The sequence below is a fragment of the Xylocopa sonorina genome, chromosome 10 (assembly GCF_050948175.1).
Source record: "Xylocopa sonorina isolate GNS202 chromosome 10, iyXylSono1_principal, whole genome shotgun sequence".
Classification (NCBI taxonomy): Eukaryota; Metazoa; Arthropoda; class Insecta; order Hymenoptera; family Apidae; genus Xylocopa; species Xylocopa sonorina.
In genome coordinates, this window is record NC_135202.1 from 5,127,560 (window position 1) to 5,146,609 (window position 19,050).

Genomic DNA, 19,050 nt, shown 5'->3' on the forward strand with positions numbered 1-19,050 from the left:
AGACACAGAGACAAAATGGTTTCGACCGCTGCCGCGGGTCCGTTACGTTTTCTACGCTCGTCTAACTCGGCCGCCCTGCGAACAGAGCTAAGCGGCAGCGGGCCGAGAGATCATCCGATGGGTGGGGTCTCGTCGATCATCTCGATGATTTCCAGCGATTTCAACGCCTGAAGCTCGGTCACCCGCGGGGATCGTGCGCGCGCGAGTATCTGGCCAGCGTGAGGAGACGCGCGTGGAGCGCTCTCCGCGTTCCGGGCCGCTCGTCACGCAGCCGTCTTCCGGTGGGACGCGCGGGCACCCCAACCTACCGATTCCTCAGCAGCTTGGCGCAGACCAGCAGCAGCAGGAGCAGCAGGTGCAGCGTGAAGTAGGGTCGGGTCGCTGGTGGGCTGTTCGAGGCGAGCGGGTACGCGTACGACGAGTAGCACTCCTTGTAGGACTGCGGACTTAGTCTGGTGACCGTGCAGTAATGGTGAAGGGCGCAGGCTCCGTTCAGTGGACCACCGCATCCCCAAATCTGTTCCGCTTCGCGGGGTAGCGAGACCGTGTTGGCCGCGTAGTATCTGCGGGAACATAAGCGGCCGCGTGAGCGGAAAGATAATTAGTCGTGGGGGTTGGTTGGAGGGGGTTGGCTCTGGTGCCGTATCGGGACGGTCGTTAGCATCGTAATGGCGCGATTGCGTTGAAAAGGGTAGACAGTTAGCAGCGTCAACCGGCTCGAGGAATTATCGTGCTGGATAATTGCTCGAGAAATATGGAAATTATTAATCCGCCGGCGCCGTGCCGCGCAGATACACCGGGCCCTGTCTCACGCAATCGCCGCTACGGATCATGTAAATGTTGCCGGACGGTGTCGAGCACTTTCCCGGGCTGATCCCCCCCGGATATAGGCGCTGCGTGGCCGCGTAACTTTGTCACGAGCAATTTGCGTCAGTCATCCGTTACCAGCTACCCTCCGGCTGGTGAAGTTTTCAAGGTCCTCGGCTTGGCGCCACGCGTTCCACGCGACTACGATCGTGGCGAACGCGGACGCTTTCGAGAGTAATTTCATCGACAATGGCTCGTCGTACAAGACGATTTTTAACAGCTTTGAATGTCTTCGATTATAGTTTCTGTAATTTAAATCCACTGAATCTCTAAATTCTCTGAATTCCCGAAAACGTGCCAAAGAGATGTCTTCCAAATAATTGTCTCAGCGCAGGTATTGTACAGTTCATTTCGATTTACAAAGGAACAAGACAGCGAAAGGTACTTTGTCCCTTTGCCACGCAACGATCTGCAACGTTTCCTCAGGTTCGTAACGCAATTACACCAGTGGCGTGCCGCGTAGCAAAAAGCGAGGGGGCTATCGACAAGAATCCGGGAAACGTCGCTAAAGTGAAAACGTGCCAAAGTAACGTTTCATATCGGCGAGCCGTGTGCTCGACGGATGGAAACGGACGAAGGGGACGCGGGAGTAACAGTCGATACCCGCGAACTCTGGGATGATCAATGATCCCTGTCCGCGATACGATCGCGGTCACGTATACCCGTGGACGAATCGAAAAAGAATTTGTCAACCGCCCGCGTATATTACCCACCTGACGAAAGCATAATCGTTGAATTGCGTGAACCGGTCTGCCAGGTCGTGAAGAGTGATCGCCGTGATTTCCTGAAGGTTGTAGTAGTCGAGCAGATTGTACTCCACCAACCACTTGGCCGTCCTGATTGAATTCGCCTCCGCCAGATTAAGATAGTACTGCGTATAATCCAGCACCTGAATACGACAGAACAGAGAAGAGGATGGGTCCCGCCTGGTCCTATATATTCGCCGCCTCTTTCAATCGAGACGTCGCATATATAAAGGCGCCGCCGCGTGTTACGGACGCGGATTATGGACGCGCGGCTGTACGTTCCTACGTACCTGGCCAGTGGTGGTCTCGAATTTGTACAGTCTCAAACCCGGATTGTTCGGCCCCCCAAGCGTTCTTGGCGATATACTGGGCGCCATCATTATCCAAGATACCGGTAGACCTGTCGAAACGTACGTCACCAACGCAAAATTCATTAGTTTCTGATCACGTGTCTCATTTTGTAATACAGGGATGATTGGTGACATTGGTGGACGAAAATGAGAGAACAAGACGGAAATTAAGAATTACCAAGTAGCGTTTAACGCTTCGTTTTTGGGGATATCGAAATTGAATGTTCTTGATGCAATTGTGTGGTAATGGCAAGCACAGATATTAAGATTCGATGGGAGAATGATTAATAGCTGGCGAATTTGTCGAGTTTTCCATCCGCCAATGGCTCGATGCATTTAGATTGACGAAGGTACGCTGTTATATCTGGAAACCGACAATCTACCAGCGTTTATACATCGTTATATACCGTATCAACGGTGGAAATGTTCGCGAAGTGCGCCTGAAGATAAATTGCTCGTTTAGTTTCTCGTTAGACCGCGGCCAATCGACGTTTACATTACTGGCATCAGAGGTACTGCGCGGGTATAATTATCCGGTCGTGGCTTAATGCATTTTATAGATTTTACTGTCAACCCGCGGCACTGACGGAGTTTAATCATAAACCACTGGAGACGTGCGTTTTTCCTGCATTCCTTTGTACTGAAACTGGGCCACGTTCGAACTCGGCCAATCGAGTTAAAAGCGTTACATCGTCAAGGAACCGGATCCGCCATTCAACGGCCAACAGTGTTAAATATAAATCAGGCCAGTTAATTATGCTGCGCGGTACGAATTTATATCACTACTTAAAAACCTCAAAGCAATTCCTCTCGACATCATTTCAATCGCACACGAACTATTTCGTACATTCCATGATGTATAGCAAAATTAACTAGCAATTTATTTAACAATTTGCATATACATCATAGAGCACAAAATGCTTTCGTTCTAATTGACTAATTCGACTCTATCCACCATCAAAGGGTAATCCAACTCATTACGAAACATCCTGCAAAGTGCATTTCAATTCGTCAACGACAAAAAGAAACAACGCTGAACAAAACGAAAACCACCACGAAAGCGGAAGAATAAAAGCAGTAAGAAGCGGAGGAATTGCAGGGAAAACTGTATCCGCGATCCACGATTTCTTGGTTGAGCCAGCAAAGGAGCCGCGGCGAACCAGCAAAGGAGGAAGATTAAACGTGCTCGCGCAAAAATCCCGCGTTGTTAAGTTCGAACCGCGAAGAAAAGCCAGCGAGACTGGGCTGTCGCGAAACCGCGCGGAACGTGGCGCGAAGAAAATGTGAGTTACGGTCGTGTGCATGACACCAGGGGGTAAGAGAGATGGGGGGTGAAACAGGTACTCGGCGTGCCGCGCGGCGTGAAAGGGTGAACAGGGTTGTTGCTTGCGCATCGATCCGCCCGCCACGGTTGATTCATCGCGTTCAACCGGGCAGCCTGGTACCCGTCAGCAAGAAAGGACGGATACGTGCACGCGCGTTCGCACGGACGTACCAGTGTCGCTGTAAACCACGCGGAAGGTGTCCGAGTGCCAGTGACCGAAGAATTGCCCGCGGATGATGTCCGAGTACTGCCTGATCACCTGAAGGTACTTCTGGTTGTGACGCTCGTGCAACATCGCTGCGCCGCTCTCGCGATCGTCCAGACCTGGTGGTGTGTGGCCCACGATGTAAACCTGAGAAAATTGACAGGAACTATCAAGTTATTTCCCACCTATCGTCGAGCGTAATTATAATTATTTATAATTATTTTTTTGTCACTATTCGAAGTAAATGTCTCGTAAAGTCCATCGGGAGTACAAACTCCTGCGATAAGTACAAAGGTGTCAGAGGGTTAAAATCTGTTTAAGTAAATGCCACTCGCAGAGTCAATCAGGAGTACGAACTTCTGCGATGAATATAAAGGTGTCAGAAGGTTAAACAAACGAGGTAGAAGAAATTTAGAATTCGTGTGCAGTGTTGTTTATATCCGTTGTACGCGTGCGAGGGCCCAGTTCGAAGGCACAGGTGCAACGATCCTGCCATTTCGCGCAATTCCGCTCGACCCCTCACCGCGATCCAGGATCGCGTTTCACGACACGCTAAGCACAGCGTAATATACGCAGCCGGCGCACGGAATTCAGCCTGCGAACGTTGTCGTGTGGCTGCGACCCCCGATTAAGTAGGCGCCTCGCGCGCACCAAGAAGCGTTCCGCGGGATCACTCTCGCCCGTGTAACTGCTCGTAACGAGCAGCTCGCTCGTTAGCGTCTGCAAACGGAATTTCGCGAGCGTTATCCGCCGCGCGGGATCGGATACGCGACGAACTGCCGCGAGACTACTAATCGAGCACGTTCGCGAAATTAGACGCGTCCAACGTTGATCCCGTGCCCTTGGTGGAGTTGTTTCGAGCTCTGAAACCGGTCGCGAGGGAGGCTCGACGAAATAAGCGGAGAATACTTGACGCGTTAATTTTAACTCTCATTAAACTATCGAAAGTGGAGCGTGGGTAAGTTCAGTTGCACGTGAAGTCGAAGGTCGGTTAAGAATCTTGTTACCAGTGGCTCAAAGGCTACCCTGTAAATAGAACTGAGGTACAGGTGGGCAGTATGGCGTCACGGGGTAGTGTAAAGATAGTCGCGCCACTTGAAACGTATAGTAAAGAGGGGAGCTCCTGTCCAGCACCAATACTAGCTCTGTCGTTCGTGTCTTGAGTAATGAGAACGTGCAATTTATTGGCAGTCGTTGTTAAATGGGGGTTGCGGCGCGGCGATGCATTCCTGTCGCGGTAGCGAGTATGCCAGGGGTTGAAAATTGCTGAAATTGCGTTCGTTCTATAAGGAATTCTAAAAAAACACCTTTCACACCGTGCGTTTTATAAACATTGAAATCAATTAATCAATTTATAGAGAATGCGATTCACGCGTGCACACAATATACTTTACAATCGCAACTCTTTATCTAAATACAAATAATCCACGTGGATAGATACATCTACACGAACAAGGGTTAACGCACTCTGCTGTTTCATTTCTGTTGCAAAATATTCCTGGACACCGCGGAGAAGTTTGCGTTAATCCACGCGTAAAAATTCCGCACGGAAAGTTCTCGCGCCCCAGCCAGAGGGTAACGTTAATAACTTAACATAGGGAACGAGGAACCGGCGGAATAGAGAGCGGAGGGCACAAGGAATAGCCGGACGACTTCTAAAAAAAGCAGAAGCAATAAAAAGACCGTCCGCGCGGTATGGATGAAAATAAAGCGAAAGGGACGGCGGAGGGTTGGTCGGGTAGCGGCAAAAGAGGGTGAGGAACGGATAAAAATGTGACAGCGGAACCAACGCTGGGAGTTAAGAAATAAAAACCGTCCCCCCTTCGCAAAACGACGAAAACGAAGACGTTGAACGGGTGAAGGTGAAGAGACAACAAAGAGGAGAACGTTCTCATGCAAGAATAACGGTGGAGACGACGTCGCCGGCCAACTTATGATACGTAGCTGGAAGGAGAGAAGCGAGGAATCAAAGAGCGAAGAAAAAGAGTAGAGAAGAGGGGCGAGATCGTGAGAAATAGAAGGAAACGTTCGTTTGCGGAAGAATGGGAGCCGATGTCGCCTGCGAAGAAAGAGTCGTGGTGGACGCGGTGCGGCAGGGGTGGCTGCGGGGGTGCCAGCGATGGCGCAGCGTTGTCGGTTGGATAAAGAAAAGCTCGTTAAGCTGATAAGAGAAAAAACGGGGAAAAAGTGCTTTTCCATTCGCACGGAGATTCCTTCTGAACGAATTGCACCGGTGGGAAAAAGTAGATTTCTTTAAACGGTGGATACCGTCGATCGGGCACCGGGGAACGAAACTTTGCCCGCCAAAAGAGATAAGTGTTACGCGGTTCGGTAGGCACGAACGACCTGCTCCTTCCAGACATTACGAGCCCGTATATCCTCTTCAGGTTCGTATCGCGAAATTCCTATCTCCTTCGCCGATCGGTTACTTCTCGCTTAGCCTCGTTACCGCCGACGCACGATCGAATATTGGATCCGAACGTGCGTACATCTGCGTCTCCGCTATTTTATGTTAATCCGTTCCTCGTGGGGTCGAGGAGGCTCGACTCGCCTGGGGGTTCGATTTCATTTTTACTACTCATCCTCGCACGATAAACGATACTCGTTGATTAATAGAATACATGGAATGATTTCGCACGCGTTTAATTACAATTATATGGATCACGTGTTAATATCAAAGTTGTTCGAAGGGGAATAGTATTTTATGAAATTACAGCGGTACGTTAACTGACAAGAAAAGTTGTACGTTATGTTCTGAGAAATTGTATACGTACTTTTTCTTGTTACTTCGATTAGTTGTCTCTTGTTCTTTTACAATAGCAAAATCAGAACGTATCGTGTACTGGCATATGTATTAACTCCTAGTAAGGGTGCAGATATGAAGATCTTGACGTTTTATTATAGCACAATGTATTAGAAGAAGTATAAGAAGAAAGAGTTGGTTCGTCGAATAGATAACGAGTCAATTAATCAATCGCTACGACGAATTTTTGCGAACGTACATAGCAGTTTGTTTCGCAGTATCTCGTGAACTCTGTCAGCCCTTAGTCGATATTTAATATTCGCCTGTGGAATTTCGCGAACGTTTCCTTTGGCCGATAAGAGAACGTTCGAGTGCTATAATTTATGGGGACATTTAATTACACGTGTGTGCGCGTACGCGTGGGGCGCGCGTGTGTATTGTTTCGGAACTTGATTGCTTTGTGTGGAAATTGTAGTGCAAACAGGCGATGCAGTTCGCGTATGAAATTGAAGGAGACAGTTTGTCGAGCATTTCAGTTTGACAGTTTGTCATGGCGAGCAGTAGCTGTGACCGAAACTTTGTTCTATTATAATTTCGTTAATCACTTTTGATCCTTTGCGTCCCTATTGGCGCTTTAATTAATTACACGCGAGAGTGATGATTGTGGTCATATTGAATCTACAGTTGTGCACATCGCAATGGAGCTATGCTCATTTTCATTCAGCATTGCGATAGTTCGCGTGCTGTTTGTATAATTCATGATAATACATTGCGATTTCATTGAAAAATTCTAAACACTCTCTAAATTAGTATAATAAAGTAATCAGTGCAGAAATTAAAACAATATCACCTGTGTGGTAGTCACAAAAAATTCAAATGTGATTCGCGAAGTTGATGCGATTTAAATTTTATAGGAGGAAAGTGGATACGAAATTGCAGATTGGTTAATTAAGAAAGTTAAAGAGAAGTTTGATCTTAAGCGTTGGAACTCGGTATGCGAATAATCAAAGCTCGAACAAGGAGATACGTAGAAGTGTGTAACTGTTAAGTAAGGAAGGAAAGCAGAGCGTCTAAAGAATGGAAATGTTCTGGAATCAGAATGTTTAAGAAATGCTGATCCTCAGAGCTGATCTAATGTAAAACGGAGGATTGTAATCTCTCCTTTCAAAGCGATCTCGGAGGACTGTAAGTGTGCAAGAACGCCAGCGAGACTCTTTCGGACGGTTCCTCTGAATTTTACGCGCGTCCTATTTTGCATACACCTTTAATTTGGGAAATTCGACCGTATAGAAGTTTTCGATCGCCCTTAAAGCTGGAGACTTTCAAGAGCGTAGATGACAGTTTAAATGGTGAAAGAACGACCATTTAAATTTTTTAATTTGAAGAAAATCCCAAATTTTATTAACGGAACGACAAATTTGTACCATTAGTGAATTTAATGACGAAGATATTGGGATAAGTTAATGGTAGAAGCGTTTGTTTCTCTCACCAATTCTTCCCCTCTGGTATTACTTTTAACTTCAGCCGTCCCAGTTTTAAATTCTGCTCCGCGAGCTATAGTGCACGAAGTCTTTCGCATTTTTTAATAAAAGATGTATGCTTCAAAGCTTTCTTGGATAAGAGGAGCTACATACACACAGCGTCTCCATATTGCGTTTTCTACAAACACCGAAGGCACACGAGGCAAGGTAGCCGCGCAGGTAGGAAAAAGTTTCACGGGCTCGCAAACGGTAGAGACGAATCGGGACGCGATCAGAAACGCGAAACAAATACCAAGGAATTATTACCTAAATCGTGGCGATACTTTCATAGATTTCTTTCGTATCAACGGATATAATCGACGCTCGAGTTAAATAAAATAAAAGCTACGAGCTTAAGGGGAATTATAAACAATAATTTTCAAATTATATCTTATTATATTCAAGCTACGTATATTATATATAATCAGCGTCAAAGTGGATCTATATAACTTGAGGCTAATTCGATTAATTATTATCTAAAAATACAATTTTATTCGATACACATTTTTCCAATTTACTGAATATTAAATTATTGCAGAGATTATAAGTCACAAGTATAGTAAAATCATTTATGAATTTAGATACATTTTGCTGTAAACGTTAGGATTAAAACCAGTAAATAACCATCATAATCAACAGTTGAGCATCGATCAAAGCAACCCAATACAACCCTACAAACGAATTAATAGAAAACAGGAAATAAAACGTAAGATACCGTACGTGGTTCAATTTTAAGGAACTCTCTCGAGCACTCTAAGCAAACATCCATCGTACGAGCACAATACGTCTCTCCATGGCTCTCGATCAATCGCCGGGAAAAGAAACCGCGTCTACCTTCCGGTACACCGCGTATCGCTCCGCTTCGAAGGAGACTTCTCCTCCCTCTGCTCTCCGTTCGAACGTATCGGCTCCGCTTCCATCGCGGCGAATTGGACCGACTTGTATATTAGAAGAAGCCCGAAAAAATTTGATTCGCAGCGTGAAATTGAACTATTCCGTGCGCGCGGCGCAACGAATCGATACACCGCCTCGTGCGCGGTTTCTGCCGCGGTCGAACCGGAAGCGGAGGGTGGCCGCGCACCAGGTTCCTCCGCAGCCTCGTTTTAACGCGTGAGGAAGGTAAGAAAAGGAAGAAAAAAAGAGGCTACGTGAAACGTACCACGGCAGTGTATCGGGAAATTAATGCCCCGCGAACGCGACCGCCGTTCTTATTCCCGGAAGTGTCACGCCGGCGGGCAATGAATCTCAGTTTAGAGAAAAGAAATCCACGATTGCGGAAGAACTTAGCGGCAACTTCCCGCGTCTTATCGCCGGCTGACAGAGTTTCGAAACTTCCCGGTGAATCCACGAATAGCCGAGGGAAACTTCCTGTTCGCTCGCGCAATTGATGAGAGAGAGAGAGAGAGAGCCGTTCTTTTGTTCGTAAATCGTGTCCTGTACTTTGGACAACTTGTTTACAGAACTGGTTAGATTGTATGTATTGCAGCTCTAGTTGGTTCGGGGATTCCTAAATGCTACTGTTTTATTAATGTCCGCGGCACTTTGCCTGCGTCGCGATACTTTCTTCCGGCATTTGAATTTTTTTATTGGTTCCGTCACTGCGACAAATGATGAATCTGGTGATTGTTTTAGTTGCGTTTAATGGGAGATCTTGTTTCGAGAGAGGTTGAAACTATGTATTGTTTTATAGAATTTTTTTGATTAATTTCTGCTGTTCTGCGTATTAAGTATTTTAAATAGTTATCGATAATGCAACGCTTTATGTTAGGTACCACGGTCGTATCGTATCTCTACTCGAATACCCAGACGTAAGGTGCAATTTTTACGATCCATAAAATTGCTGCGAGAACCGTAAAATGGCTGTGAAATGTTCTGGCGGACAATACAAAATTGCTACCAAGAAGCGATACACGCGAGTTCCTAGTATTATCTCTCACCCACTTCTTTTATATTCCAATTTTTCTCCAGGGATTCATCACGCGAGATATCAATACATATACATGGCGAGTCCAATGCATATATGTATGCAAACGAATGAAAATGTATTCGCGCAGCAATATCGAGAACTGAGGATAGAACAAAAATGAAAAAGTATTAGATTTTTATCTTCTATAAGGAATATAATGTGTTAATTATTGTATCACATTATTTCACATCGCCTTCCTAAATTTAATAATAAGAAATAAATATTTTATTTTCAGGAACGCATGATCCAATGACATCTGAACGATATCGAGCTACAATTTCTAAACGTCTTCGTGTTATCCCCGCACATATAAACAATAGGCTATTACGATATTAAACTTGGGATGGAACAGTTTGCAATCAACTTGGACAGTTCAATTGATTAGTGCAGGCTCCCGGGAAACGAATGGCTTGGGACTTGAGCGGCAACTTGGTAGATGGATTGTTACTTTTCTTCTAGATTATATATATGTGAATTGCAATTTCGTAGGAAGTTGAAAGAATACGGCGGTGAATCAATGGAGAGCCAATTTTATTTCAGTAGATACTTGGCCAAAGAATTCTGATGTTTCAATTCAAGTAAACGTTCCTCTGTCACTGTTGATGCATCACTTTGGCGCTATTCAATTAAGTCAATCGCTAAATTTCGTCGATGCTAATAAATTTTGCTTCAGATCGAATTACGTTCTTCTAATAAATCACGAGCCGCATCCGAACCACCCGCGTCGCTATCTGAAGCGTTCTCCGTGAACGCAGAGTTACCTAAGGGGGGGTTCCTGAAAAAGAGAACGAAAAAAATTGAACGCGAAGCACGATGAAGCCTGATATCGTAATGATCATCCGGCTGTCTGCGACAGAGTATGGAGATCCGAGTTTCAGCTGGGCTGAGAGCCCGTCCTCGCGCACGTACAATTTGTGACAGAGGTATACAATCCAAATGGGACGTAGCACGCTTTCAAAGAATCTGCATATGATGACAAGGTTTTACATGGCCGTGTTTGCGCATACGTTCATCGCGTTCGCTTGCACACGAACGACCCGCACTTCAGAGCGAAAGAATGCTCGACGCCTTACAAATACGCGGTTCAGGTGTTACATTCGTCGAACGAAGCTGCTCTATATTCGCCGGAATACATTTCCGTTATAGGTTACCAGGCGGAGCGATTTCGTTCGATGCTCGAATTTCACTCGAAACGGATTCTATTATTCTAATTCTTGCGCTCTGCGTGAAACGACACTTAATTTATTCCGCAAAAATCAGTTTCTAAATATTCTACTCTAAAGCGTACCATTTTCAAAATGGACACATATGGGTTTCTACGTGACCTAAACTCGATACAATAGATTTCAAAAACTATTAAGAATATTTTAAGAATACGAATTACTTTTAAATCGAATTATATCTGGAAAGAAACGTTTCGTGTATTGGTTCTACAAAATGGACGCCACAGTGTTGTTATAAATTTAGTATACGGTACCATTTGAACGAATCTAACAAATATGATTTCTGTCTCGTCAACTCGCGGTATATTCGAAATTATTCGTACACAATCGCAACCATTTGGTCGTCTAGAAAATGCGTTGCACTCTGACGAAAAGCGAAAAAATTCCACCATAAATATCTCTCCCCGCGTGGAAAAGTCGAACATCGCGATTCCCGATGTCCTAACGCCAATTTAACGATCCGTCGCCTCTAGAGGGACGAAAAACAATCTTATCCAATTTTTCTACCACGCTCGAATCCGATACGTCTATACCAGAGTGCGAGCAAACGAACGGGCGCAAAAAGTATCGGGCTCGAAGGTTAAATTTAATTTCTCGCGGCCAGCAATGAACGCTGACTCGGCCGGAAAAACAGGCGCTGGTATAAAAATCTTTTTTTTTTTTTTCTCTCCCCAGCCGACGTTTTTCCCGTGCCCACTCGTCGTTGGTTTCGAAACGAAAAGTGCCTCGTCGATAGGCACAAAAATCACCCCGCCATTCAGCCGTTCCGTCGATGAATCGAGCCGGGTAACAATGGCGACGCTGATTGGTCAGTTTCGCTCGCTGACGTGTCTGAACGGCGCGTAATTTGTAATCGTATTATCGGCCATCTAATAGATCGATCGATTTTCATCGTGCCCTCGAATGATCGTTCTTGTCGATTTGCTGCACGATCGTTCCTGGTAGGCTTCTTGCGAACGTGCCACCGTGGTACTGAGAAATCGTGGAAAGAAAGGTGGAACAGAGGAAACTCGAAGGAGAAAGATAGAGAAGAGGTGTACAGGATTGGTGAAAAATATCGACTGATCGGGAATCATTTTTTTTTAGACGAATAAGCGTCATCGTTTGCCATTTGAGTTAGTGTCAGGTAAAATAAGACTGTCTGTACAAGCCGTTATATTTGCCACGATGAAATACCGCTTCTTGTTTCGAACTATATCTGTCACGATGTTCAGAAATGCAGTAACATTTCTTGCGGACGTAGGAACGTTAAAAACGCTAAACAAGCTGCCACGTATGCAAGACAGCGCTCGCCCGTATTTTATCCTGCCTCTCAGAAAGATTATGGAAAACGTATCTGACCGTTTAAAAGGATGCACAGTAAATTCTGAGAACCAGACGGAGCTGTAACTTTTGAGGGAGTAGTATAAAAAGATACGCCACGTGTGAGGAAACATATATATGTATGTATGTATGTATATACGATAAAACATAAAATTTTGAAAGCGGGCGTGACTTCTCGTCTATCCTGTGTACGAGCGCAGTAATGGAACGAACGTTGGAGGCGAAGGAAGGATTATACCTGTCCAAATCAGATTTCTATCTTCGTTCAACTGGTTACAGCGCAGGCGAGCCAGTAGAATTTTTCGGAGAATTCAGCTCTCGAGTCTCTCTGGAGATCGTCTCTCGCGACGAGTGGTATTTCACAGGGGGTTGAAAAAGATTTATGGTCGCCACGGAGTCAGCTTCTGGTTCGCGTTTAGAAAGTTGACACACGGCTGATTCCGCTTGTCAATTATCGTTGCCATTACAATCCCAGCCTCTAACGAGATCCTTTAAAGGATTTTCACAATGCCTGATGTTTGAATTCGAACCGTGTGTTCGAGGCAATGAATTTGTCGCTGACTACCGAGTTGGAACGTTTATGGATCGGTGTAGGTGACTCGCACGTCTGTTCCGGTTTCTTGTTGTATGGTAATCAGCGCTATTCGGTGATCGGAAAACGGTGTTTGATAGCGTTCGCAAGTCGTTGATTTGCAACCAGCGAGGGTGGTCTGTCTTGTAACCGAGAGCCAGGACTCTGGTTAGGTTTTGAACGACGCTTCGAAATGGAGCTGTCGCTGTGCGCAGGTTCGTTCTCGAACAATGCGAATTTCTCACTATTTACTTGTATAATGTAAAAATTTGTAACGATAACTTTTCCTCCATCCAATTCCAAATAGGAATAATATAAGAGACTCTAAAGAAGATTGTTTCAAAACGTACACCTTTAGAATTACAAAACCATTGAAATTTCTAATTTCCATTTCCAAAGCGACAAATCCAAATTCGAAATGCCTCTACGATACGATAAACTATAGCATTTCATCCTGAACAGAAGCCACTGTGATATAGTACTCGCCACTATATTACAGCCACTCAAAGATGGTGCACGAGGGATGGAACAAGGATACCATCCCAAGGATCTACCCCTTCCCAGAGCTACCAACGATTCCCCTTATGCGCCATGACGTCAAAATTCTCGAATATACAGGTATGCGAGTAACGCGCGACGACTGATCGGTAAGACGAGGCCAGAAGGGGAACACGGCCAATACGAAAGGAGTGGTGGAAGCTAGTTCGGGCGATGGACCAATGGGGTGGGTAAATCTATGCACCATCTTTCACTGGGCAGAGAATAAACGCGTCTAATACCAAACCTCCGGTCCCGCCAGCCCAGAAATTGCGCCGCTCTGAATTTCCGTGGGACGGGAAATTTATAATAATTCAAGCTCTGGGTCGAACCTCGGTTATCACCGAAATATCTCCCCGTTAGGAACAATATTTCCTTCATCAAATGAAACCGAACGTCCAGCGTGGCGCTTATCGCGAGGACCAAAACCACCGTCGACCGTCTTCGCCAGTAATGGTAACAACGCTCGAGAAGTCGTATTTCATCGTCATCGATCGATCCGCGCGGCGGGGAATATATATTCCGGCCGCGTTCCCGAACAAGTTGTTTTTGCTGGTCGTGGTGAATTTCGATGACGACGGTACCCTTCGTCTGGCGAGATTCACAATTTCACGCGTTACAAACGGCGGATCGGTACGTGAAAAATGGTCCCTGCGTATATCGAGGGCGTTTCCATACAAATACAATTTGTCCTCGATAACGAGCAGTATATTCTTGATATTGTACATTTTTTATATCCGACACTTTGAAACGCTCGATGCATCGTTTATGCACTTTATTGATCTGGATATATTTGGAAATTTTGAAAATTAGTTTGTTCCAATAGCACTTCCTCGAACGATTAAAGTATTATATATGAAAGATGTGTAATATGTAAAAGATATCGAGCTTTAATCCTTGCAACCTAATTTCTCGAATCGATCAAATCTTCATTCAAATTGCAAAGAAAGGTTCGTACTTAAGATGTACCTAACGTTTTTAATGAAATCTTCGAATACAGCACCGCAATGAATTTATTTTCATTTATGCCGAACTAGAAATCGAGATTCTCGGAAATCTGGCGCTGTCCTGTTCTCGGAAGCAATAATCCCATCTAAATGCGTGCATTCCAACACTCTGCAGCGGTATTCCGCAGGCTAAGCTCTCGAGCCAAGAGAACCGCCCCGCTCGGTCTTCCTTACCACGATCCAGAGATCGCGATTAACTCCGTATCGCCTTTTGTCCGCGAATATAATGAATCTCCCCTTAAAATTACCTCTATCCCTCAATGAAGACACGCGCAAGTGAACCGAGGCTACTAATCCGATGACTTTAATGCATTACGCGAAGCAAACCGCGACGCGCGTTGCTCTGCATACAACACGGGGGTGTGTGTGTGTGGACCTGCTCTGAGCGACGTTAAGTGCCCTGATGGCGAACAGCGCTGGCCCAAAGGCAATGGATACCAGGCTCCACAGAATTACCACTTCACAGAATCATTAGCCATGCACGCGTGTACATACAATTTCGACTAGCTGGCCCATAATCCGATCGCGCACGTATCACGCGCCCAGCCATCCGTCCGCGAAGATGTCAAAGGAGAGGTATCCTCTAAGACGCGATGACACAGTAGCTTTACGCGTACACGCGCGCAGACGAGCCGATCGGTAGATCAATGGGATCCTCGTTGCAACGAGCTGGTATACGGATCCAAGTGATCCCGTGTATGGAATTCGCAAAGTCCCGCTATAATTTATCACGGCTGCTAGCGACCCCGAGGACCCTCCTCGCTCTAAACGGCCCCAGGGCTCGTAATCGATAACCGATATCTGGAGACAGCCCCGCGTCATCCGACACCGATATCACGGCAAATCGCGCCACGTGACCGCCGCGAATCCACAATGCGGATGGTAATTGGGCGGTCTGAATAAATTCGCGGACGATCTCATTCCGCAAGGCGAGCTCATAAAGCTCGCGTCCCGCTTTGGGGCGAGAGAGGGTGGATATCAGGAATTTCTTTCATCGTCTACCACCGCGATATGAAATAGACGTTTGTTCCGGGGATAGAGATCGATCCCAAGGGTGGCGACTGGGACGCGTTTATTGGGCGTTGAGTAAATCTTTGGGAAGGTCGATTCGATCGACGAGACACGTTGCACGGACACCTTTCAGCCGTCGTTGATTCTACCATCGCCAACATCCCCATTGCGTGGCTTTTCATCGGGCAATTAAATCGTGCGACAGTGTTAGAAGTTTGTTTCCGGTGAATGGCAGCGCGGGTGTGTTGGGCGAACGGTTCTCGATGGAGGTTTTTTGGAGATGAAAAGGGTGGCCGCGTTATTACGAGCAATTTCGATGATCGAAGAGGGTGTGCTGAGATTCTTTTGTCTTTGAATGCGTTTCTCTGTGAGTCTTTAGCGGATGTTTTGTTTGAGACTTTGAAGCTTTGAAGGGTCACTTTTGAATTTCGAATTTTTCTACCACTTTGATGGTCTTTTAGTGGAAAGAACAGAAGCGTATACGTGGATGTGCGCGACGAGTGCTGCTAAAAGTAAGCAATACCACGAATCGAGATCACAGCCTACATACTGTTCTTAGATAAATCGATATCTCTCGCAGAGTAGGTTAGCTTACGGGGGACCTTAAACCAGATTCGCTTTTAAAGTTCGACGGCAGCTTAGGTAGTTAAGGTTTATAGGGCTGCGCTAGCTTTTATATCGTTTTTTTTTTTCGTGACTTATAAGCGTGGATATTAAATATCGACCTAGCGTTCGTATGCAACGCGTTTAAAGAGCCACGACATCCATTGGGAGATAAAGTTCGACGGCTGTAATAACTTCGTGGGTGTAACAGCATTTTGCGTGGTCCATAATAAATTGCAAGCACGGAAAGCAAAATCGTGGACTATATTAGACAAGATTCTGATAACCCCTCTTCTTTCTCTCCCACGTTCGTGTGAAAAATATAACGATGCGTTGGAAAAGACTAACTTTACGGATCGAAAGGGGGTGAAAAAGGGGTTGAAAGTCGGAAGAGCTTCTTTTCAGTAAAAATTTCAGGTGGGAAAGTTAAATTTATAATACTAATGGAACAAGAGGAATGACGGAACTCGATACTTGTTTATTTTAATCGTATCGCACGAAAAATAGATTCCTGAAATTGAATAAAATGCTGTGTCTCGGTTCTATTCCGGTAGGAAGTTCCGTGGTGTGTGCTCGACGAAATTATATTAAGCGCGTCACACGAAAACCGACTTAAATTGCATTTACATCTGTTAAGAATTCATTGTTCATTACTGAAATTAATTTATAGCGGTGGGAATTCAGCGCGGTGAATATCGTCGCTAGGGTTCAATTATGTAGATTCTCCCTCCCCGGTATTAAATTTTATTTCTGCCGCTACTGTCTATTAATCTATCTTCATCCTTCCTTCTTCTTTTACGATCGCACGATTCACGACTGCATAATTAAAACAGATTACCGTCGTTGCGATCCCCCGGAAGCGTTTTCAATTCACCATTTTCAGCTACGAACGGACATAAATGCCAATCTCAGCGATCCTGCCGGACTTTACTATCAGACCCACGTTGACAGATTCATCCACAAATATCTAAAAACAATAAAACAGGAAAAAATACACACTCGATGCAAGCTTCTAGTCTGTATGTTGCTTCGACTTACGTCAAATTTATACGCGACTACAGTGAATCAATAATTAATAAAACGATTTCCAGGTTACTGACTACTTTAAAAAATTTTGAAATTCTACAGAGAAGAATTTTCAGTCCTCTAATTTATATGTTGCTTCGACTTACGTCAAACTTACACGCGACTACAGTGAATCGATAATTAATAAGACGATTTCAAGGCAACTGATTACTTTAAAAAATTTCGAAATTTTATAGAAAAGTATTTTTAGTCGTCTATCTGTATGTTGCCTCAACTTACATCAAACTTACACGCGACTACAGTGAATCGATAATTAATAAGACGATTTCAAGGCAACTGATTACTTTAAAAAATTTAAAAATTCTAGAGAAGAATTTTTAGCCAACTCGCTATTGTTTCTCGCAGAAGCGACAGTTTTACGTCGCCCGGACGGACTCCTGAAATTGACAGGTGCGCGACGGAATGATCATCGGCCCGACGAACAATATCGAATATTAATATTTCCTGTAAAACTTCATATCCCCTCGTGTAGAAGGCGGTATTCGCCGGTCGGTTTCGAGGCTATAAACCTCCCGGGCCGGAAGTTCTGTTATTGACTGATAGCCTGTCACCCCGATAACTGCGTCCCGTGTAAATAATTTATCGCGACGGTGGAGGCCGAAATGGAGGAAACGAAGCGGCGCTGGCATTGATACCGCGTGGCACCGCGCAATTTTCATCCCCCCGCGCACACGAAATCGACGACACCCGCCCCGATAAACCTTCCTTCACCCAGCACTTGGATTCTCCACCCCCTTTTCGTCCCTCTTTTTCTCATCGTCCGTACGCTATCCCACATCCTGTTGGATTCAGATTTCCCCGTCTCGTTTTACACCGCCCGCGCCCGTATATTATACCGCCTCGGTTGATCCTTTTAATTATCGAACGCCGTTAAAGCGTGCCCCGTTTCTACAAAGTAAATATATTTAACGGCTCAGTTACGCTTTCGACACTCGCAATAATGCTCGCGCAGAGGTACGGGGCTGGCTGGCTCCTTTGTTACCGAGGTCCTCGGGGTTGAACGTAGAGGAAACTGGGGACTCGAGGGCACTAATAACGTCGTTTCGCGAGATGCGCCCGCCGCTACTGTGCTAACAATGGATTACAGGCACGCGAGCGTGGTCTCGATGGAGATTTGTGCCAGTTTTAATAGGTAGAAACGTATCATCCGCTATTTCGGATATTTAATTGCACGCGTCGAGGAACTGGGAACAACCCTTAGCGGTGCGCGAGATCGAAATCTGTTTGCTGCTCGACACGTAGGGAATGGAGCAGTGGTTTAAGCGCGGAAAATGTATGGCTCGTAGCGAGAAATTTAGCGTTGTAATCGATTTTTAATCAAATCCATTTGTTCAAATATTACAGCGTGAATTAGTAAATATATTTTTTGGTGCGTTCCTTTTTTTGCGTAAATTCGAACGTGAATCAGAGTTTGCATTTTTCAAAAATTGTGTTTGCAATCTGCTCATATTTTCTATTGCCAGTCGAGGTTTTATTGCGTGTAAAATTTGAAAAACTGCAAAAAATAGCTGCAACTGATCACTAACGAAAATTTCACGATACAAACTCGAAACTTTGATCGTCATTCCCATCTTCCATATACGCGATCGCTCACAAGAGAAGCGAGTAAATCATTTTCAATGTAACATAAAAATTGATGTATCACACCCGAACAACCGAAGGATTCCGTTTTAACGAGCGGTTCCCGGTCGAACCCTCGATCACGGGATGCAGATAACAGAGTAATCGTAATTACGATTCGTCGTGCGGGTCCATCATTAAACGGCAAATATTATATTTTTCAGAGGGAGCTTGCTCGCTTCAAAGTCGCTCGAAAGGACTGCTTCGAAGAAATTGCAATTAAAAGTTTACGGCGGCCACTTAGTCGCAGCAGTTTCTCTCAAAGGACGCCATGGAATGGCGCGACAGCGGGGGCACCGGGAAATTTCATAATGAACATTGATCTGAAAGGGTCTTAACGCGAAATAA

At 45.3% G+C, this 19,050-nt stretch overlaps 1 protein-coding gene across 1 annotated transcript in view; it reads right to left on the minus strand.

Moving 5' to 3' along the window:
* Positions 1-263: 263 nt before the first annotated feature.
* LOC143427943 (acid sphingomyelinase-like phosphodiesterase 3b) overlaps positions 264-19,050 on the minus strand; it is a 65,967-nt gene continuing 47,180 nt past the window's right edge. The window contains exons 7-10 of the mRNA XM_076902466.1: positions 3,459-3,639; positions 1,904-2,013; positions 1,581-1,756; positions 264-563 (exon numbers count right to left, since the gene is read on the minus strand). Of these exons, the coding sequence (XP_076758581.1) occupies positions 305-563; positions 1,581-1,756; positions 1,904-2,013; positions 3,459-3,639 (726 nt within the window). The 3' untranslated portion in view covers positions 264-304. The remainder of the gene's footprint in view (positions 564-1,580; positions 1,757-1,903; positions 2,014-3,458; positions 3,640-19,050) is intronic.